The sequence below is a fragment of the Entelurus aequoreus genome, linkage group LG16, assembly GCF_033978785.1.
Source record: "Entelurus aequoreus isolate RoL-2023_Sb linkage group LG16, RoL_Eaeq_v1.1, whole genome shotgun sequence".
Lineage (NCBI taxonomy): Eukaryota > Metazoa > Chordata > Actinopteri > Syngnathiformes > Syngnathidae > Entelurus > Entelurus aequoreus.
Window position 1 is genome coordinate 27,230,803 of NC_084746.1, and position 23,231 is coordinate 27,254,033.

At 39.3% G+C, this 23,231-nt stretch overlaps 1 protein-coding gene across 1 annotated transcript; it reads left to right on the forward strand.

The window, feature by feature from the left end:
* Positions 1 to 1,641: 1,641 nt before the first annotated feature.
* mcm4 (minichromosome maintenance complex component 4) lies at positions 1,642 to 22,469 on the forward strand. Its single transcript, XM_062022514.1, has 17 exons — positions 1,642 to 1,809; positions 4,135 to 4,205; positions 4,281 to 4,442; positions 4,509 to 4,672; positions 4,747 to 4,848; positions 6,932 to 7,027; positions 7,118 to 7,213; positions 9,769 to 9,907; positions 10,053 to 10,273; positions 10,364 to 10,484; positions 13,489 to 13,748; positions 17,723 to 18,088; positions 18,160 to 18,287; positions 18,363 to 18,570; positions 21,531 to 21,759; positions 21,865 to 21,998; positions 22,083 to 22,469. The coding sequence occupies exons 2-17, from the start codon at positions 4,142 to 4,144 to the stop codon at positions 22,176 to 22,178; spliced, it is 2,586 nt and encodes an 861-aa protein (XP_061878498.1). The 5' UTR covers positions 1,642 to 1,809; positions 4,135 to 4,141; the 3' UTR covers positions 22,179 to 22,469.
* The last annotated feature ends 762 nt before the right edge of the window (positions 22,470 to 23,231 follow it).

Below are 23,231 nucleotides of genomic sequence, written 5' to 3' on the forward strand. Positions count from 1 at the left end.
AACATGTAAAGCGACTTTGGGTACTTAGAAAATCACTATATAAATCCCAGGTATTATTATTATTATTATTTTATTTTATTTTTTTAAATAATGACAAAAAATCCATGTTAAAATGGATTATTTTCGGGGCTCCAATTACTTCAAATATTTCACTTTAAAATGTTTTATGTGGTAAATATTGCATATATTGTGTAGTAGCCATATAAAAACATCAAAGTTTTCTTTGACAAAAGCGCATAAAACAAACAAAATAATAGTTCCAGCATAAAATCGACAGCTATATCTGAAGTTGATCTCGTAACTTAAGTGTTGAAAGTAAAAGAAAAACCTAATGAAAATGTATCACTTTATGAGTGGGGCACCTTTTGGATCCCAAATATATTTAGTGATTTTTTATTTATCTTTTCACTGTGATTACTCAAAAATATGAAATAATTAAAATCAATGGTGTCCTGCATTATTGATCTTTTAGGGCTCTATACTAAATACTGCATATTTCAGTTCTACTATAAAAAAAACTAAGTTGTTTTTGACAGAAAAGCCATAAAACATTTTTTTTTATTTGTGTTACTTTATATCAACTTGAAGTTGATATAGAGATTTACTGTAAGCGTTAAATAATTTTAAAAAAATTATAATCTGACTTATTTTTAACATTTTAATGACTGAGACCCTTTATGGTCTCTGGGACCCCTAAGGGTAAAATAAATAAAATAATCCATATAGTTTGTTATGGTTTCAAATGAAAAATATCAAAATGGCCCCCACATGCTTTAAATTTTCCGTGTGCGGCCCTCAGTGGAAAAAGTTTGGACACCCCTGCTTTAGAGTGATAACCTTTATTATCGTATGCACAGTGAGCAAAAAAGTCCTCCTTACATTTATAAATTCATTTTATTTCCAGTTTTTACAATGAATGCCAAGTAACACACGGTCAAATAACATAATAAATAATGTAAAACGTCAAAATTGGGAAAATATACATATCAAGATAGGCAGCAGTTATATTATGGTAAAGCAAAATAAACTAAATAAGAAAACTATTGCAATTGTATAATCAACATGAACGGCACAAACTAATGAATTGTTTACAATAGCTTGTTGTTTGCACTGCATCACTCTTAAGAGTTGTCTTAATATTTTGATTTCAGAGTCAGTGTGTTGTTGAAACAGATTTGAGTGTGATGCACAGTAATTCAAGCCACTCAACTAAAAGTACACTGATTTGTCAAGTTATCTTCTTTTAATGTGTGTTTAATTACAAAATGGGAGTTGCGCCCCTTAGTGGTCAATAGGCGCAAATGCAGGATAACGTTTACTGCTGCGTAGAGGGGGGAAGAAACTATGTGGTCATCTGAATGAAAAATAGCTTCACGCGATTATTTAGTCTATTGTTTGAAAAATAAGAAATTGAACTGTTTAATTTGTAAAAAAACAACAACATTAAAACAAACAGAAAGGCGACGGCAAATTCAACAAGCTTGGACGAAACCATAAAAGATATGGACATGCACAAAATACAATAGCCTTCAAATACTACATAATACATGTTATTATTGCCTCAATACAATTAATTATTCTGTATAATTGTATTAAAATGTTTTTTTACGCAGCACTTTGGTTTAATCTCCTGCCAGTAGCGCAATGGACAAGAAGTGTAATGAAATCCCCCCCTTCATGATGGGAGAGTCAACCGGAAGTATACGCCAAATTCTGGCTTGCGATTCGTCCAAAGTTACCCGCGAAAACTACGTCACAGCCACTTTCGCGCCACCGCTGCAAGCCATACCGAAGTCTTCGAGCAGAAAAGTAAGTATTTTTACTTCACTTTGTGTGTTTTTAAGCGGTCGATTGATCTCACATTTGACTATATTTAGCTGGACAAACACGTGCGTTGTGTGTAACGTAGATGTTTCTTTGTTCGGAGTTCAGTTTTAGTTGGGAACCATCGCGTTGATGGTGAGGTTATTGTTTGCAGTCAGCCTCATGTAATGGTGGAAATGTTACAGTGTCAACTTCTTAACACACTTGCTGATGGTGCTGGATTGCCCAAAGCTTCGTTTTTGAGTAAACTATCTCAAATCACTGTATATTTTCATACGTTAGACTGGTGTCTTGAATAGTATTGTTACAAGCTGACACGTTCCAAGTGTCCCATCTCTTTCATTACCGGAGTGAGGTAATGTGTTTATAAATATCAAAGGTGCATGTTAATTTAGTCATATTAAGTTTTTTTGTGTGGACATATCCCATCTCAGAATAATTTAAATCCATATCCCAGTGCACACCCAAGCATTGCACCGTTACAACTGTGAATAATCCCACATCGTGTGGGCTTTTCCTCACTCTTTATCTAGATACACTTTTAGGCTGCAATTTATCATTTCTCGTAATCACTACAGTCATTTAGATTGTTTTCTTGTTTTTTTTTTATCCTCATCTATAATCAATTACTGCATTGTGGAGCGGCGTGGCGAAGTTGGTAGAGTGGCTGTGCCAGCAATCGGAGGGTTGCTGGTTACTGGGGTTCAATCCCCACCTTCTACCATCCTAGTCACGTCCGTTGTGTCCTTGGGCAAGACACTTCACCCTTGCTCCTGATGGCTGCTGGTTAGCGCCTTGCATGGCAGCTCCCGCCATCAGTGTGTGAATGTGTGTGTGAATGTGGAAATACTGTCAAAGCGCTTTGAGTACCTTGAAGGTAGAAAAGCGCTATACAAGTATAACCCATTTATTTATTATCATTTATCATTGTCGTCTAAATACTGCTTCCGGCTGCAGTTTGTATTTTTTTTAGTTGTGTGGATATTAAATATATCTTTAAAATTGTATTCTTTGTTAAAATATTAGTCCGCATTTTACAAAGTCCTCTGCAAAAATACCGTATTTTTCAGACCATAGGGCGCACCGGATTAAAAGACGCACTGCCGATGAGCGGGTCTATTCAGGTCTATTTTCATACAAAAGCTGCACTTGTTTATAAGGCGCATTGGAGGGGTCATATTATTGTTTTTTTCTTAATTGAAAACACTTCCTTGTGGTCTACATAACATGTAATGGTGGTTCTTTGGTCTAAATGTTGCACAGATTATGTTTTACAGACCATCATCAAGTAGCTTTCTGAGCGTCTCTTTAGGATGCGCCATTTTGTGGGCGGTCTTATTTACGTGGCTCACCTTCGACAGCATCTTCTCCTCGTCATCTCTGTTGTAGCGGTGTAGCGTGACATTCATAATGACATTCAGACTTCACTTGAATCAATAACAAAGCAGCATCTCCTTATCCGTGGCTCAATAATGCCTCAACAACGCCGGAAATTTGTCCCGTGAAAAAAACGCCCAACCGGAACCTTCTAATAACTAAAGTTCTGTGGGTGAACTATGTAATCCCACTACAGTTTTTAGCGCTTTGATAGTCTACTAACAGATATAAGTAAGAACTTTACGCTACTTTATGTTACAAATGGCAGCAGCGGAGGATGAATGCTACATAAGAAGGTAAAGAAAAAGAAGTTTATGGCTACTGGGTCGGCGCGCACATTTTCAGGGCTTATGCAGATCCCAAATACACATCAGCAGGTACCAGAAGGTAAGAAAAGTTGGTTTTGCATAATATTGCGAAACAAAAGGCTAGGTAATATGTCTGCTAATAGGTGCCATTTTGCGGTCCTTTTACACACACCATAATAATACTGGTATGTTTAATGCGCAGACAATCCATCAAACGGTGCGGCTTCATAGCTTACCGAAGTCGTACTAAAAACAGTATGACAGATTTTTGAGCGCCGTGTGTAATGTTCTATATTCTCAATGGAACATTTAAAGTTTTGGTGGTGATTACTGCCATCATATTGCAGTCTACACGTCTCTCATGTATGACTGCCATCTACTGGTCACACTTATCATTACACCATGTACCATATAAAATAGCTTCGAGGTCGGTAAGCACAACCAGAATTATGCCGTACATTAGGCGCACCAGTTTATAAGGCGCACTGTCGGGTTTTGACAAAATGAAAGGATTTTAAGTGCGCCTTGTAGTCCGAAAAATACGGTAACCACTTTTTGCAGCAGTTATTTTGTTTTGACTTTTTTTAAGTCATTTGTAATATTTTGTCTTCTTTCCCATATCTAGATCCACAATGTCATCGCCATCATCAACTCCTGGTGGCCGCAAAAGGGGGAGGAGCACCAACCCATCCACACGTATGTTGTATTTTTGTCCCCCTCGCCCAAACATGATTTAGGTTGGACTGATACTATTGTGACTTTAACGTGCAGCCAGCAGTGATGCGCCCACCTCCTCGCCGCTATCCCAGCGTCGCAGGGCACTGGACTCGTCCGCAGGTGACCTGATGCCCATGCCTACTTCGCCCGCCGGCGAACTACTCAGTCCAGCAGCGCCTCAGGACTCTTCTCTCTTCTCCAGCCCCAGACCCTCAGGTTGGCAAACGTGACCACCTGTGATGTGTGGTTCCTGTGTTGACATGTCATTTACTTCCCTAACAGTCCTCCCTAACGATGTGGATATGAGCTCCCCTCTTATGTACGGGACCCCCAGCTCCAGGGTGGAAGGCACCCCGCGTAGCAGCATTCGGGGCACCCCCGCCCGCCAGCGTCCTGACCTGGGCTCAGTGAGAAAGGCCCCGCAAGTTGACCTCCAATCTGAGCCGGTAAGTTGAGCGAAAGGTCTTCCAATTCCATATGAATGTGGGGTTTTATTTTGAAAATCTTGTTTGACCCACAGCCCAGCGGCGAGGGGGCGGTCACAAGTGAGCCCAACGCGGGCCAGAGGCTGGTCATCTGGGGGACCGATGTCAATGTAGCCACCTGCAAGGAGAAGTTTCAGGTTTGGACAATTAAAAAAAATGTTTTATTTACCTGCCTGACGACTAGCGCCCACTGCAGTGGACGTTGCATTTTGGTTTATTTCTTTTGTCAGTTATACATTTTTAGTTAGAAAATTATGGTAAATGGGCCATGCTTGTATAGCGCTTTTCTACCTTCAAGGTACTCAAAGCGCTTTGACACTATTTCCACATTCACCCATTCACACACACATTCACACACTGATGGCGGGAGCTGCCATGCAAGAACCTAACCACGACCCATCAGGAGCAAGGGTGAAGTGTCTTGCTCAAGGACACAACGGACGTGACGAGGTTGGTAGAAGGTGGGGATTGAACCAGGAACCCTCAGGTTGCTGGCACGGCCACTCTCCCAACCGTGGTACGCCGTCCCCTAAAATAGTCCTAACTAGGGTTGTACGGTATACCAGTACTAATAAAGTATCGCGGTACTAATCGATTGAAATCGGTACTATACCACCTTTTGAAAAGTACCGGTTCCGCTCTTTCGTCTGAGTGTTGCGGCGGTGACTACAGAGCCGAGGCGTGTGTCAAAACGTACACACAAAGTGCATACAAGTAATAACATCTTGGAGAGAAAAAATGGCAAAAAACTACAATTCTACTAGTTAATAAAAAGGGTGCGTGAAGTACAATATGGAGGTATTTGGGCTTCAAAACTAACGGTAAAGGTGACGCTTTAAACAGGGAGTCACCGCGTTGCAAGTACTGATTTACACCTTTCCTGCTTGTCGGCCCCCAGACCGTGGTCGAGGAGAGCAGTGGAGGCCTTTCACTTCACAATGGGTCCGTAAGGCTCCGCTCTTTGGTCGGAATGTCGAGGCCGTCAATTAGTTAAAACTTGGTCACTTTATTTATAACTTCCACAGGGCACAACCGGACATCCACCATGCTGTTGACACTCCTGCACATGCTAGCGCTACCTCTCCTAACTTGACCCCTCACTTACTTCACTCACCCCAAATACTGCCATTCTTAAAGGAGCACGCACACACATTCGCTACTCTCACAACAGCTGCTTTAAAACACGCCTCGCCAAATGTGGCGATTAGTATTAGCACCTTTGCTTCAAACTTAGGTAAACATTTAAATAATGAACATTCAGATCTGCACAAGGAGTTTAGTGACAGGTAATAATGTAGTTGTTTCACCTGTCCTGCTGTTCGGTCCGGTGCAGACCATAGTCGAGGAGCACAGGGAATACGTTCCCTTCAGGGTCGATGCCATTTCAATGCCTTTTATTTTATATTTTAACTTTGTAAAATTGTTCTTTGACTGAGTGTTTAATCTAGTGTAAGATATTCTGTTAAATAAAGCCAATATTGAAATTTTTTGGAGTTCCTTTTATTTGGAAAAGTATCAAAGTATCAATATACATTTTGGTATCTTTACTAAAGTATTGGTATTTGTATCAACCCTAGTCCTGTTAGTGGCCTTGTGGTTAGAGTTTCCGCCCTGAGATTGGAGGTTGTGAGTTCAAACCCCAGCCGAGTCATACCAAAGACTGCAAAAAAAAAATGGCACCCATTGCCTCCCTGCTTGGCAGTCAGCATCAAGGGTTGGAATTGGGGGTTAAAAATCACCAAATTATTCTTGAGCACGGCCACCGCTGCTGCTCACTGCTCCCCTCACCTCCAAGGGGGTGGAACAAGGGGATGGGTCAAATGTAGAGGACACATTTCACCACACCTAGTGTGTGTGTGACTATCGTTGGGACTTTGACTTTAACTTTATTTTCTTTTGAAATGTGTAACTCTGACAAAAAAAAATAGACCAAAAATAAATGTCCACTCTAGTGAAGGTTTGTTTTGCATAACAAGGCTTTCCCTCCAATGTGTATGCCTGACAAAAACAAATGTTCACTTCAATGGACATTTGTGTTTTGTATAACATGACTATTTTATACAAAATTAACCAAAAACAAACGTCCACGGCAGTTGATGTTCGTGTTTTGCATAAACCCAAAATGTGGGACCCTGACAAAAGAAACAAACGTCCTCTGCAGAGGATGCAGGTTTTCAGGAGGTGAATTTTGATTGGACGAACCGTGCCGTGTGTCCACAGAGGTTTCTGCAGAGATTCATAGACCCGTCCTCCACAGAGGATGAGAACGCCGGCCTGGACCTGAATGAGCCTCTTTACATGCAGAAGCTGGAGGAGGTACCTCCTTCATTTGTTTTAGTAGCCCTCACCGCTCAAATCATTGATAGACGTGACTCGTTAAATCAACCGTTGTTCTTTTTTTTTCAGATCAGTGTGGTCGGCGACCCCGTGCTCAACGTCAATTGTGGCAACGTGCAGTCCTTCGATGCAGAGCTTTACAGGCAACTCATCAGCTACCCACAGGTTTGATTCCCCCTCCTAAGTGTTAGGAAATATCCTAAAATGTTCCGTGTGGAGTTTTTAAAATCTTTTTATGAATTTGATCTTTTTTTTTTTTTAAAGAGTTTTCTGAAAGTGACCCGGACAATTTCAGGCAAATGTATACAAACGCACATTTGTTCTAAGCAACAATCAGATATTTATAAATATAAAGTAAAGCAGAGAATATAAATCGTTAACTTAAAGACAGAAAATTAGGCTTGAAGGTAAGCTTATAAAGGAATGGGAATTACCTGAACATTTGATAAATTAGATAATGTAGAGGGAAAAAAATCATAAAAATGATTGAGATATTAGTGAAGTGAATTATATTTATATAGTGCTTTTCTCTAGAACAGGGGTGTCAAACTCGTTTTCATCAAGGGCCACATTGCAGTTACGGTTGCCCTCAGAGGGCCGTGTTTAACAATGAGTAATATATGAATATACATGTGTATATATATAATACATTAACAATATATTTTTTTTACATAAGCTGCAAACAAAATATTTAAATTTTACTTTAAAAACTGGCAGCTCAGTCACCAGGATTTTATAGTATATAAAAAGTGGAGTCAATGGAATGGAAAAACAATACCACTGTTTTTAGCAGTTTTTAGCTGCCTTTTTTTACCGCAAAATCTTGTTTAATATTATTCTTATTTTTTTATGTTTTAGTGTCTTACTTTATATGGAAACAAAACTGTACAAAAGTTGATTATACGTTAAAAAAAACTCAGTCGGTGGAATTTAACTGTAAAATCTGTTGTCAATTTTACAGTCTACAATTTGCTAATTGTTTTGAAATCATAAGTCAAGCAGATATTTAAGTACAGTATTTATCTTTATTTTAACAAAAAACAATTTGGAATACAAGATGATATGATATTTTGATAATATTGAATTTTAAGATATGCAATTGCATGCAGTACATGATTTTTAATGTCTAAAGAGAAAGAACAAATATATTTAGTAAGAAAAAATTAAGCATGTTATTAACGCATATTATTTCCCGGCTTTCGCGGGCCACATAATGTGGCGGGCCATATTTGGTGCCCGGGCCTTGAGTTTGACACCTGTGCTCGAGAGGCTCAAAGCGCTTTACATAGTGAAACCCTTTATCTACATCTTTAAGCTACAATTAAACCAGTGTGGGTGGTACTGGGAGCAAGTGGGTTAAGTGTCTTGCCCAAGGACAACGGCAGTGACTAAGATGGCGGAAGCTGGGATCTGACCTGGAACCCTAAAGTTGCTGACCACGCCACCCCATTTTCCTTCATTTCTAGAATCTTCTACTAAAGTTCAATGGACACTTGAATCAGAATTTTGCTGTTAATGAATGTCAAAACTTGACAATTTGAAGGTAAATATAAAAATGGCATTTTGTTTAGCAAAGTAATGATACAAATGACTTGAAATATACATCAAATTATTTTATTATTCAACCCTTCAATCTAAAAACAAAACAGACTATTAAATTAATACTTTACATAACTCACGACATACTCAGTTTGCAACTATAACATGGATTTATTGTGAATTGATTTCTACTTTACAGCAAATAGTTAGAAGCAAATTAAAACGTGCACATTTTCATTTGTACAATCCCTCCTAATATGATGCTTTAATAAAATATAATTTTGTATTATGTAACTACAGGCCTCGAATTTATACTTTTTAAGATCAAGGCAAGTGTTGCCTTAAACGAGGGCTCATATATATATATATATATATATATATATATATGCACACACTACCGTTCAAAAGTTTGGGGTCACATTGAAATGTCCTTATTTTTGAAGGAAAAGCACTGTACTTTTTAATGAAGATAACTTTAAACTAGTCTTAACTTTAAAGAAATACACTCTATACATTGCTAATGTGGTAAATGACTATTCTAGCTGGTTTTTGGTGCAATATCTACATAGGTGTATAGAGGCCCATTTCCAGCAACTATCACTCCAGTGTTCTAATGGTACAATGTGTTTGCTCATTGGCTCAGAAGGCTAATTGATGATTAGAAAACCCTTGTGCAATCATGTTCACACATCTGAAAACAGTTTAGCTCATTACAGAAGCTACAAAACTGACCTTCCTTTGAGCAGATTGAGTTTCTGGAGCATCACATTTGTGGGGTCAATTAAACGCTCAAAATGGCCAGAAAAAGAGAACTTTCATCTGAAACTCGACAGTCTATTCTTGTTCTTAGAAATGAAGGCTATTCCACAAAATTGTTTGGGTGACCCCAAACTTTTGAACGGTAGTGTGTGTGTGTGTGTGTGTGTGTGTGTGCGTGTGTGTGTGTGTGTGTGTGTCTGTGTGTGTGTGTGTGTGTGTGTGTGTGTGTGTGTGTGTGTGTGTGTGTGTGTGTGTGTGTGTGTGTGTGTGTGTGTGTGTGTGTGTGTGTGTATATATACTGTATATGGCCAGCTGCGCTTTGAGCCCTGTAACTATGCAAAGACATTGCACAGTTATCAATTCCTAGTTGTATTCAACACTGTCCTCCTGTGATTTGACATGAAGTGGTCGTCCTATCACAGGAAGTCATCCCGACCTTCGACATGGCGGTCAATGAGCTCTTCTTTGAGCGCTTCCCAGACTCCATCTTGGAGTACCAGATCCAAGTGCGCCCCTACAGCGCCGTCAAGACCAGAAACATGCGCAGCCTCAACCCAGAAGGTGAGTGGGACCTCTCACGCTGCCACCAGCCAATACCTCTAAAGCGAAATCAAACTGGTGACATATTTCGAGTGGGATTGTTGTGAAAAATCTGCTTTGGTGAAATGTGCGGCGTGTGTCGCCCCCCCACCCCCACCCCACGCAGACATAGATCAGCTGATCACCATCAGCGGCATGGTGATCCGCACCTCGCAGCTCATCCCCGAGATGCAGGAGGCCTTCTTCCAGTGCCAGGTGTGTGCCTTCAGCACCCGGGTGGAGGTGGACCGCGGGCGCATCGCCGAGCCAGCCGTGTGTCGCCACTGTAACACCACCCACAGCATGGCGCTCGTCCACAACCGCTCAGCCTTCTCCGACAAGCAGATGGTGAGTTTTTATTCCGAGGCAGATTTGTTTACCCCGTCGCTCCCAGTTTGTAAGTTGTCCGTCAGCTCTGTGATCTTTGCTACGCAACAGATCAAAATCCAGGAGTCGCCTGAAGACATGCCGGCAGGTCAGACACCACACACGACCATCGTGTACGCCCACAACGACCTGGTGGACAAAGTGCAGCCTGGAGACAGAGTCAACATCACCGGTGAGCTTAGTTTTGCAGGAACCATATTTACATACCTTATTTTCCGGACCATAGGGCGCAACGGATTATAAGGCGCACTGCAGATGAATGGTCTATTTTTAATCTTTTTTCATATATAAGGCGCACCGGATTTTAGGGCGCATTAAAGGAGTCATACTATTATTATTATTATTTTCTAAATGTAAAACACTTCCTTGTGGTCTACATAACATGTAATGGTGGTTCTTTGGTCAAAATGTTGCATAGATTATATTTCACAGATCATCTTCAAGCCGCTTTCTGACAGTTGCTTCAGGATGCGCCGTTTTGTGGGCGGTCTTATTTACGTGGCTCACTTTCGGCAGCGTCTTCTCCCCTTCATCTTTGTTGTAGCGGTGTAGCATGCAAGGACAGGAGTGGAAGAAGTGTTAAAAGATGGAGCTAACTGTTTTAATGACATTCAGACTTAACTTAAATCAATAACGAAGCAGCATCTCCTCATCCGGGAACAACAACAACGACACCATCTGACCAGAACTCTCTTATAACTAAAGTTCCTTAGGTGAATAATGTAAACTCACTACACCGGTATGTTTTAGCGCTTTCATGACGAGTTTACAGACAGATATAAGTAAGAACTTTACACTACTTTATATTAGAAATGGCAACAGCGGAGGATGAATGTCCCATAACAAAAAGATAGAGAAAAGGAAGAAGCTTATCGACTACGGTGTCGTCACGGACTACAAATGCAGACCCGTGCAATTTTCGCTTCAGGACTTATGCAGATCCCAAACACAGATCAGCAGGTACCAGAAGGTAAGAAAAGTTGCTTTTGCATAATATTGCGAAACAAAATGCCAGATAACATGTCTTATCTTATACACACACCATAATAATACTCGTATGTTGAAGCACAGTACAATCCATCAAGCGGTGCGGCTTCATAGCTTACCAAAGTCGTACTAAAACATTTTGATAGATTTTTGAGCGCCCTGTAATGTACTATATTTTCAATGGAACATATGAAATGTTGGTGTTTACTTGAGTCATGTTGCAGTCTACACATATATCTTATGTTTGACTGCCATCTACTGGTCACACTTATGATTACACCATGTACCAAATAAAATAGCTTTGAGGTCGGTAATTAAAACCAGAATTATTCCGTACATTTGGCGCACCGGGTTATAAGGCGCACTGTTGAGTTTTGAGGGGAAAAAAGGATTTTAAGTGCATCTTATAGTCTGGAAAATACTAGACGTACAGTATTTCGTTTGCTTCTTAACTATACAAGTAAGTCCAAAATACAGTGCAACCTCGATTTACAAACTGACTTGCCTCTTAAACCGTAAGTAGAAGAGTTTGAATAGTGAAGAATATTCCTCCATAAGAATGGTAAATGGGTTATACTTGTATAGCGCTTTTCTACCTTCAAGGTACTCAAAGCGCTTTGACACTATTTCCACATTCACCCATTCACACACACATTCACACACTGATGGCGGGAGCTGCCATGCAAGGCCCTAACCACGACCCATCAAGCGTGAAGTGTCTTGCTCAAGGACACAACGGACGTGACTAGGGTGGTAGAAACTGGGGATCGAATCAGGAACCCTCAGGTTGCTGGCACGACCACTCTACCAACCGCGCCAAGCCGTCCCCAAGAAACAATATAAACATGGTTTGCAGCCTTGACAAAAATCCCCAATTTAGTGAAGGTTTGTACACTTTGAACACAATATAATGTGATGTGTATCAAACATAAGGGAGTGATGGATCAACTTTCTATGCAATAAAAAAGTCAAAACAAGAAGAAGCTGTATGGTCTGCTTTGCCAACACACAGAAGTCACTAAAATACAAAATCCTTAACTTCAACAAGCATATTGCTACAATTATAAAGTTCACTACATTAACAGCGGCCAGAGAAGCTGACGAGAAGCAGACAGAGGGAAAAGGTACGGGGGAGAGGAGCTGTGTTTGTGTGTTTATGCTTTTGGACGAGCGAGGTGCCGCGCTAGAATGAGAGGAGAGAAAATATTTTTCTCCGCTGTTTAAGTCTGCTCTGGCAACTTTTTCCAGAAAAGACGGTTCTCATCACAATTAAAAATTGCTGTTATGCCTGTGAGCGCCATTGTACTCCTTGCAAATAGTCTTTTTTTTAACTCCACACCGATTTGCACTTTCCATGCTGGTTTGTTGAGTTGATGGCACTCTTTTTGAGTTGGCAAAAAAGGCGAAAAAACGAATAAAATGCACACACGTCCAGTGGATGCTTCCGCCTCTGCGGCAATGTTTCGCCCTGCTTTCTTGCCTGCAGGCACCAGAATGAAGCATTCGCACACAGTCGTATTTGGCGCAATGTAAAGGTTTGTGGCTTTTATCTAGTTTGCACTTTGTCTGTATTATTTCTATTATCATTATTATCGACTCATCTTTGCCTTATTCTATATTTTATTTTCCTATTTTAATGATGTTGGATCTGTGTTGTTGTTATTGTTGTTGGGGACAAGTGTTGTAAATTAGCTTTGGCTACAAACACTATGATGCGTCCTGGGCTCTGTACCGAGGATGTCGTTGTGGCTTGTGCAGCCCTTTGAGACACTTGTGATTTAGGGCTATATAAATAAACATTGATTGATTGATTGATTGATTGATGCATACATTGGATAACTGTTTCAGATGTCTATGTTTTGTATCTGTCCCTATTTCAAATAAACCTATAATAATTTTTTTAAAAACGAAAAATTCACAAAAGAAGGTTTCGTAAATCGAGGTTCCTCTGTATTAGAAAATAAAAAAATATATTTCACCATATTTAAGGCTTGAAGAGCATTGCACTTCCAAAGCATCCAATCACAGCCACTAGGGGGAATGTTTCATACATAATTTTGTTTTCGTGTAATTATCTTATTGCAATTGCACACATTTAAGAGAATGACCATTTCTACTTCTTTAATTATGCTGCTTATTATTTGTGTCTTGTTTGAATTATACATATTGTCCACGCCACTGTGTCGCAGGGATCTACCGGGCTGTCCCTATGCGCGTCAACCCGCGCCAGAGCAACGTGAAGTCTGTGTACAAGACCCACATCGACGCCATCCACTTCCGCAAGACCGACGAGAAGCGCCTGCACGGCTTGGACGAGGAGGCCGAGCAGAAGCTCTTCACCGAAGACCGCGTGCAAACCCTCAAGGAGCTGGCGGCCAAACCTGACGTGTACGAGCGTCTCTCCTCCGCCCTGGCGCCCAGCATCTACGAACATGAGGACATCAAGAAGGTGCGTGTCGCTCATGTGATGCCAATTTGCACTTTCGTCGCACCATGGAGACCTCTGCCAAGGTTGAATGTTGCAAATTTATACCACTCGTTAAGTCTGAAGTTATTAAGACTCCTGAATTACCTTAATTTACAGAATTAATGTAATTTATCCTATAAATGTAACTGTTCACATAATTAAACTATCAAATATATTTTATATACTTAGTATATTTAGAAGACATGAATGTAATTTAGTGTAAAAGTGGGTACAATTTTACCAAAACTTGACATTCACATGTAATTATATATAAAATATAATTATTTGTATGAAATTGTGAGAATTCCATAGTTTTTGTGTGTACATGTGTATGCATATAAAGACAATTTCGCAAAAACTGAAGTTTTTCACACAATTACATATACATTTTATGTAGCATTATAACATAGATGTGTGTAATTAGGAGTAAAGTTTTATTGTATGTTTTGCAAAGTATTACATTTTTAATAATTTGGATCATCTATCTTCCATCTGTATTCCGTCTCAACTGGAGATGTCACGGCATGAACATTTCTTATCACGGTTATTGTGACCAAAATGATCGCGGTAATTTTAAATGTGCTCCAAATTTTCAATAACTACCTATACTGAAATCCTTCAAACAAGTTTTATTTTTTTGAAAACACAACACATTCAAAATGTAAATATGTACCTCAAGTAGAAAGTTGAATGTGCATATGAAAGCAACACAAGCGTTATAAACAAAGTAATATGGCAAAAAAAAGTACTATAAATAAATAAAAAATAAATGTGAAAATTTCGCATGATGGCACCTTATTGATATAAGACGTAACTGCATTTTTTGTCGAAATAGATAAAAATAGTGTTCATATATGAAGTCTAGTCTTACACATAGGGCTGCACCATTATGGGCAAAATAATATTTAAGATAATTTTTATCAGTAATGAAATCACGATTATTAAGATTATTCATCATGTTTGGTAAAACAGTGTTTGGGTGTGAACGAGACAAATTTGTAATCTCTAATAAAAATGCTCTAGAGAAACGTTAAATATTTATTTAAAGACAAATATTTGTGTTTTCTTCATTATTAATATCAGCGTGTCAGATTTTTATCATGATGCCTTTATCTCTAGTTTTACAGTTTAATAGAAAGGTATTTTTTAAGTTATATACAATTACATGTACTAATGTTTGTACATGTACATGCTGTATCGGGACAAATCATTTAAGAGTTTGAGTAACAATATGTCGTATAGGTAATAACTATACACCATAAAACATTAACAAAATGCTATGTAACATCAATGGTTATTAAAGTAATTACTTTGTGGAATGAAAAATACAAGTAATGTGAAAAAAACATGGTGTTTACTTTTTTTTAATTTTTATTTATTTATTTATTTATTTATTTTAAAATGTATTTATTTTTTATAAATTAATCAACAAAACAATACACAACAATACCACAATAATGCAATCCAATTCCAAAACCAAACCCGTCCCAGCAACATTAAGAATAACAACAAACAGAGCAATTGAGGACACACAAACATGTCACGGAACAATACAAATGTAGTGAAACAAAAATGAACATTATCGACAACAGCATCAATATTAGTAATAATTTCAAAATAGCAGTGATTAAAAAAAAACTCATTGATATTATTATTAAAAACATTAATACAAATTAATAAAAAATTAGAAATAAATAATAGTGTCACAGTGGCCCACACCTGCATCACATCTCACAAGCTTGACAACACACTGTGTCCAATATTTTCCACAAAGATATAATAAGTCATATTTTGGTTCATTTAATAGTTGAAACAAATTTAAATAATGGATCCCATATTCCAATATATATGACTCATTATTATCTAAACTAAATGCAGTTTGTTCTACTGATATCATCTCCATAGCTTGTGTATACCAGTCAGTATGAGTTGGACTATCAACATCTATCCAGTTTGACTGATGAAGATTAAGTCTACTAAACAAGCTTATCTCTCCAACACCACCATGTGGTTCAGTGCAACAGTTTGGTCAAAAAAAATAAACACAAGTGATACCTCTTAAAAAAAGTAGCTGTTTATAGTCCGTCATTTACGGTAGATTTGTTCTAATGTAATCAATGGTTGTCTAAAAGTTTTTGGTTTTTTGGGGCCTCTTTGGAATACTCCTCTATATGGGCACCACGAGTTGCATGAGGCACTCAATTCCTTGCCATGTTCGCTTACAGTAACCAGTACCCATTCAGTACCTCTTCCACCATCAGAATACCCTAAACACAACATTTCAATGTGACTGCAAACTTTATTAAACACTGATTTAAACTAAACAAATCTGGTTAATCCATCTTATCAACTGATTCTGAATATTTTTTTCTTAATTGTTAAGAGACTTTATGGACACTCTTTTATATTTATATACAAAAAGCCCAAAAATAATTCGGTAGATTTGACTCAGATTTTTGGGGTGACTATTCAATGCGGGATGGATTCTTGATTCAACACAATTCTATTCTATAAGTATAAAAAGTATAATAAATAATTTTTAAAACTGGTTGCACAAGCTGCTCTTGGCTGCTGATGTTTAAGCATGTGGATGGCTTCAAAAACATCTTTTTGAAAATTGATTCTTTAAAAAAGTGTCGTTTTTTTAACGATTTTTGAAAAATATGAATTGATTTTAGATTCAAAATACCGTATTTTCTGGACCAAATGGCGCACTGCCGATGAATGGTCTATTTTCGATCTTTTTCATATATAAGGCGAACCGGATTATAGGGCGCATTAAAGGAGTCATAATATTTTTATTTTTTTTCTAAATTGAAAACAGTTCCTTGTGGTCTACAAAGCATGTGATGGTGGTTCTTTGGTCAAAATGTTGCATAGATTGTTTTAAAGACCATATTCTAGCCACTTTCTGACAGTCGCTTCAGGATGCGCCGTTTTGTGGGCGGTCTTATGTACGTGACTCACCTTCGGCAGCGTCTTCTTCCCGTCATCTTTGTTGTAGCGGTGTAGCGTGCAAGGACGGGAGTGGAAGAAGTGTCAAAAGATGGAGCTAACTGTGTTAATGACATTCAGACTTTACTTAAATCAATAATGGAGCAGCATCTTCTCATCAGGAAATGTGTCCCCTGAAAAACTGTCCGACCGGAACTCTTTAATAACTAAAGTTCTTTGGGTGAATAATGTAAACTCACTAGACCGGTATGTTTTAGCGCTTTCATGGCGAGTTTCCTGACAGATATAAGTAAGAACTTTACACTACCGGTACTTTATATTAAAAATGGCAACAGCGGAGGATGAATGTCACATAACAAGAAGATGGAGAAAAAGAAGAAGCTTATCGTGTGCAATTGTTCATGATTTATGCAGATCCCAAATACAGATCAGCAGGTACCAGAAGGTAAGAAAAATTGCTTTTGCATAATATTGCGAAACAAAACCCCAGATAATGTCTTACACACATCATAATAATACTTGTATGTTTAATGCAGCGACAATCCATCAAGCGGTGTGGCTTCATAGATTACCAAAGTCGTACTAAAACATTTTGATAGAATTTTGAGCGCTCTGTGTCATGTTCTATATTTTCAATGGAACATATAAAATGTTGGTGTTGTTTACTTGAGTCATATTGCCGTCATAGTGCAGTCTACACGTATCTCTTATGTGTGACTGCCATCTACTGGTCACACTTATCATTACACCATGTACCAAATAAAATTGCTTCGAGGTCAGTAAGCAAAACCAGAATTATTCCGTACATTAGGCGCACCGGGCTATAAGGCGCACTGTCGAGTTTTGAGGGAAAAAGAGGATTTTAAGTGCGCCTTATAGCTTGGATAATACGGTAAATAAGAATCGCGTTTGTCACCCCTATCATTTGGGTCGTATGCACTGTAATGATGAAGTGTTGTGGGTTTGTTGGTTCATAACCACAGTATTTTTCTGCGTTCCAGGGAATTCTCCTGCAGCTGTTCGGAGGCGCTCGCAAGGACTTCAGCCAGACGGGCCGCGGCAACTTCCGCGCTGAGGTCAACATCCTTCTGTGCGGCGACCCCGGCACTAGCAAGTCCCAGCTGCTGCAGTACGTGTACAACCTGGTGCCCCGTGGCCAGTACACGTCCGGGAAGGGCTCCAGCGCCGTGGGCCTCACCGCCTACGTGATGAAGGACCCGGAGACGCGGCAGCTGGTCCTGCAGACCGGCGCGCTGGTGCTCAGCGACAACGGCATCTGCTGCATCGACGAGTTCGACAAGATGAGCGATAGCACACGCTCCGTGCTCCACGAGGTCATGGAGCAGCAGACGCTCTCCATCGCCAAGGTGTGTCTTCGCCAGCATTTTGAGTCACAACCTTCTCTCTTCATCGCACCTTTTCGGATCCCGCTTTCTAGGCTGGAATCATTTGCCAGCTAAACGCCCGCACCGCCGTGTTGGCCGCCGCCAATCCTGTGGAGTCCCAGTGGAACCCCAAGAAGACCACCATTGAGAACATCCAGCTGCCTCACACGCTGCTCTCCAGGTTGCTCCAACTCAACATGGCTGCTCTGTCAGTCCACCATCATGTCCTATTAACGCCTTCTCCGTCTTCCGCCAGGTTCGACCTCATTTTCCTGATGCTGGACCCTCAAGACGAGGCGTACGACCGCAGGTTGGCCCACCACTTGGTGGCGCTGTACTATCAGAGCGAGGAGCAGATTGAGGAGGAGTTCCTGGACATGGCCGTGCTCAAGGACTACATCGCGTACGCACGCACTTACATCAACCCGCGCCTGAGCGAGGAAGCCAGCCAAGCGCTGATTGAGGTTTGTTTTTTGCAATCAAGGCTGCTGGGTTATATAAAAATACGCTTAGAAGTTCCTTCAAGTGGAACATAAACAAATGAAAATGGCTGACGACCACAATCAACGAAACAATTATTTGAACCAAGAATGATTGGAAGCAGTGCCGAAAATTTGCTTGGAGCTGGGTTTTTTTTACTTGCGTGAATACTATTGAATGTCTGAAAATGTATTAAAAGGCTGCAAATAGATAAGCATGTGTCGATTTAGATTAAAATATGTAAAAATCATATTTGCAAACGTAAATATAGTAAATACTATAAAATGCATATACAGTACAGGCCAAAAGTTTGGACACACCTTCTCATTTCAATGCGTTTTCTTTATTTTCATGACTATTTACATTGTAGATTGTCACTGAAGGCATCAAAACTATGACACCTGTGAAGTGAATACCATTTCGGATGACTACCTCTTGAAGCTCATCGAGAGAATGCTAAGAGTGTGCAAAGCAGTAATCTGAGCAAAGGGTGGCTATTTTGAAGAAACTAGAATATAAAACATGTTTTCAGTTATTTCACCTTTTTGTGTTAAGTACATAACTCCACATGTGTTCATTCATAGTTTTGATGCCTTCAGTGACAATCTACAATGTAAATAGTCATGAAAATAAAGAAAACGCATTGAATGAGAAGGTGTGTCCAAACTTTTGGCCTTTATTGTACATTGATCATTGACAAATCAAAAAAAATTAGGTAAAAGTGGTAAAATATTACCAATTCATAATAGTGTGTTAAAATTCAAGGTAAACTAAAATCAATTATAGAAACCAATTGGAGATTTTATTTTTTTCAATTAAAAGTTATGCACCGGTACAGATCACAAAACTGTACTTCCTGCTATTGTTGTTTGGCAGGACAATATAAGCTTATGCTTCTTCCTGCTGTTTTTTGGACACACACCATGTTTTTTTATTTCTTGTTAATTGTTTGAATTGTAAATGGTTTGTTGTGTTAAAAAAATTGAAAGTAAATTAAACTCTGTGCAAATGGAAAAAAAAAAAAAAAAAATACCTGGTTTTGTTATTCTAAAACCTATAACATTTCCTCCAAGTTATTAAACACTTTTTAAATTCAGTTTTGCACATAATTATAGGCATATGTACATTATTGTACTTAAAAAAAACATGCAGTTACTCATCACCTCTTTTCAAAGCTTCTCCCTGCTGGAAAATGTTGAGTGAATTGACTTGAGTGACAGTGCCCCCTGCTGGATTCTTCGCTTAAAGGAAACTAATTTACTTTTCAAAGCGGAGATAAGAAATTAAAATATGCGGAAATTATACAAGGTTTTCAACTTATATTCAATTGAATAGACTGCAAAGACAAGATATTTAATGTTCGAACTGAGAAACTTAATTATATTTGCAAATAATCATTAACTTAGAATTTAATGGCAGCAACACGTTGCAAAAAAGTTGGCACAGGGGCATTTTTACTACTGTGTTACATGGCCTTTCCTTTTTACAACACTCAGTAAACGTTTGGGAACTGAGGAGACACATTTTTGAAGCTTTCAGGTGGAATTCTTTCCCGTTCTTGCTTGATGTACAGCTTAAGTTGTTTAACAGTCCGGGGTCTCCGTTGTGGTATTTTAGGCTTCATATTGCGCCACACATTTTCAATGGGAGACAGGTCTGGACTACAGTCAGGCCAGTCTAGTACCCGCACACTGTTGTAACACCATTCTAAGACGTTGCTTGGATGGCAACATATGTTGCTCCAAAAGCTGTATGTACCTTTCAGCATTAATGGTGCCTTCACAGATGTGTAAGTTACCCATGTCTTGGGCACTAATACACCCCCATACCATCACAGATGCTGGCTTTTCAACTTTGCGCCTAGAACAATCCGGATGCTTCTTTTCGTCTTTGGTCTGGAGGACATGACGTCCAGTTTCCAAAACAATTTGATATGTGGACTCGTCAGACCACAGAACACTTTACCAGTTTGCATCAGTCCATCTTAGATGAGCTCAAGCCCAGCAAAGCCGCTTCGTTTCTGGGTGTTGTTGATAAATGGCTTTCGCTTTGCATAATAGACTTTTAACTTGCACTTACAGATGTAGCGACAAACTGTAGTGACTGACAGTGGTTTTCGGAACTGTTCCTTAGCCCATGTGGTGATTTCCTTTACACACTGATGTCGCTTTTTGATGCAGTACCGCCTGAGGGATCCAAGGTCACAGCATTCAATGTTGTTTTTTGGCTTTCTACTGATTCTCTTAAACTTTTGATGATATTGCGGACCGTAGATGGTGAAATCCCTAAATTCCTTGCAATTGCTCAATAAAAAATGTTGTTCTTAAATTGTTCGACAATTTGCTCACGCATTTGTTGACAAAGTGGTGACCCTCACCCCATCCTTGTTTGTGAACGATTGAGCATTTCATGGAATCGGCTTTTATACCTAATTCTGTTCACCTGTGGGATGTTCCAAATAAGTGTTTGATAAGCATTCCTCAACTTTTTAGCCACTTGTGCCAGCTTTTTTGAAACATGTTGCAGGCATCAAATTCCAAATGAGCTAATATTTGCAAAAAATAACAAAAGTTTTCCAGTTCGAACGTTAAATATCTTGTCTTTGCTGTGTAGTCAGTTGAATATAGGTTGAAAAGGATTTGCAAATCATTGATTGGCAACACTAAATTGGCCCTAGTGTGTGTGAATGTGAGTGTGAATGTTGTCTGTCTATCTGTGTTGGCCCTGTGAAGAGGTGGCGACTTGTCCAGGGTTTACCCAGCCTTCCGCCTGAATGCAGCTAAGATAGGCTTCAGCACCCCCTGTGACCCCAAAAAGGGACAAGTGGTAGAAAATGGATGTATTCTGTTTTTATTTACCATTTACACAACGTGCCAACTTCACTGGTTTTGTAAAATATGCATACTTAAGTGTATTTGAGCGTGGGTGCATTGTTGCTCCTCAGGCATACGTGGACATGAGGAAGATAGGCAGCGGGCGTGGAATGGTGTCCGCCTACCCCAGGCAGCTGGAGTCTTTGATCCGCTTGTCAGAGGCTCACGCCAAAGTGCGCTTCTCCGAGAAGGTGGAGACAATCGACGTGGAGGAGGCCAAGAGGCTGCACAGGGAGGCCCTCAAGCAGTCGGCCACAGACCCCAGGACAGGATTTGTGGACATCTCCATTCTCACCACAGGTACACCCCACAGAAGCTTCAATGATACAAATAACATTTACAAATATTAGTGATAGGTGGTTTTCCAGTGCAATTCAACTAAAAGTGACTTCCTGCTGGTGACAGGTATGAGCGCCACAGCCCGCAAGCGTAAGGAGGAGTTGGCACAGGCCTTGAAGAAGATGATTCAGACTAAAGGAAAGATGCCCGCCATGAAGTACCAGCAGCTGCTGGATGATCTCAGAGGACAGTCCGAAACGGTGATTAATCCTAACCACCTTTTTTATTCTATTTTTTAGTTCACTCAAGTTAAATGTCCAAACAACCTCCATCTTGTTTTCCAGGCCATCACCAAGGAGCTATTTGACGAAGCGCTCCGAGCCCTAGCTGACGAAGACTATTTGACGGTCACCGGGAAGACGGTCCGTCTCCTTGCTTGAGACACCCTAAGTTTTTGTACAGTTTATTTTAATGTCATTCTTTGTATTGTAAAAAAAAAAAAAAAAGTATAATGGAAGCACAATGTCTGTTCAAATGTGGATTTTGTCACTTTGGTTGGGAGTTAAGCTCATATTTGGAAATGTCACTCATTCAACTTATTTTTTTGTTAAAGCAAAAGACTCCTTAGATAACCCAAATGTACGCGTTCAAGTAAAATATTGGTCACATCATTTACGTATTTTGTCTTTTGCTGCCGTGTTGATGGAGAAGAATAAAAAGCTGCTTGTGGAGTTTTGTTTCCTTTGTTATAATTCTAATCCTTACACATTTAAAATGGATAACTTTAAGATTGTTTTTGTGTAAAATAGCATTTCTGTATCATCTGTGGCTGTAATGTCAAGTTATTGTACCACTAAAACAAGAAAAAATGTGAAAATTGAAATTGATTTGTGTGGAATGGGTCACAATATGCACCATAGCGCAATGGAAAGGTGCCAAAAGGTAGTTTGGAGCTGTTTGTTTATAATATGAATATGCTAAAACGAGATTTTAAAAGAGATACCTAAAATGTTTCCTATATTGAATTCATGATGAATAGAAACAAACAGTCAAATATAGGAAAAATACCTAAAAGTCATGACATGAATATAAACAAAAATGAATTTACATGTGTAAGAAGTAAGAAAACTAAGATCATGAAATAGATGAAAGGACAGAGTAAATATAAATTGTAATATCAAATTTAAAAATATTTAAAATCGTATATAAAAGAACACATGAAATGATACGTAAAAAAAAAAGAGAAAATATTTTAAGCATATCCAAAAGACGTGAAAATAAACGTGGTTAGTGCCTGTCGTGGCGGTAATCCTAGAACCCGTTGGTGGACACCAGCGGTGAGGGATGCCGTCAAGCTGAAGAAGGAGTCCTATCGGGATCTTGGCTCATAGGACTCCGGAGGCAGCAGACAGGTACTGACAGGCCAAGCGGTCGCGGATGCAAAAAGTCGGACATGGGAGGAGTTCGGGGAAGCCATGGAAAACGACTTCCGG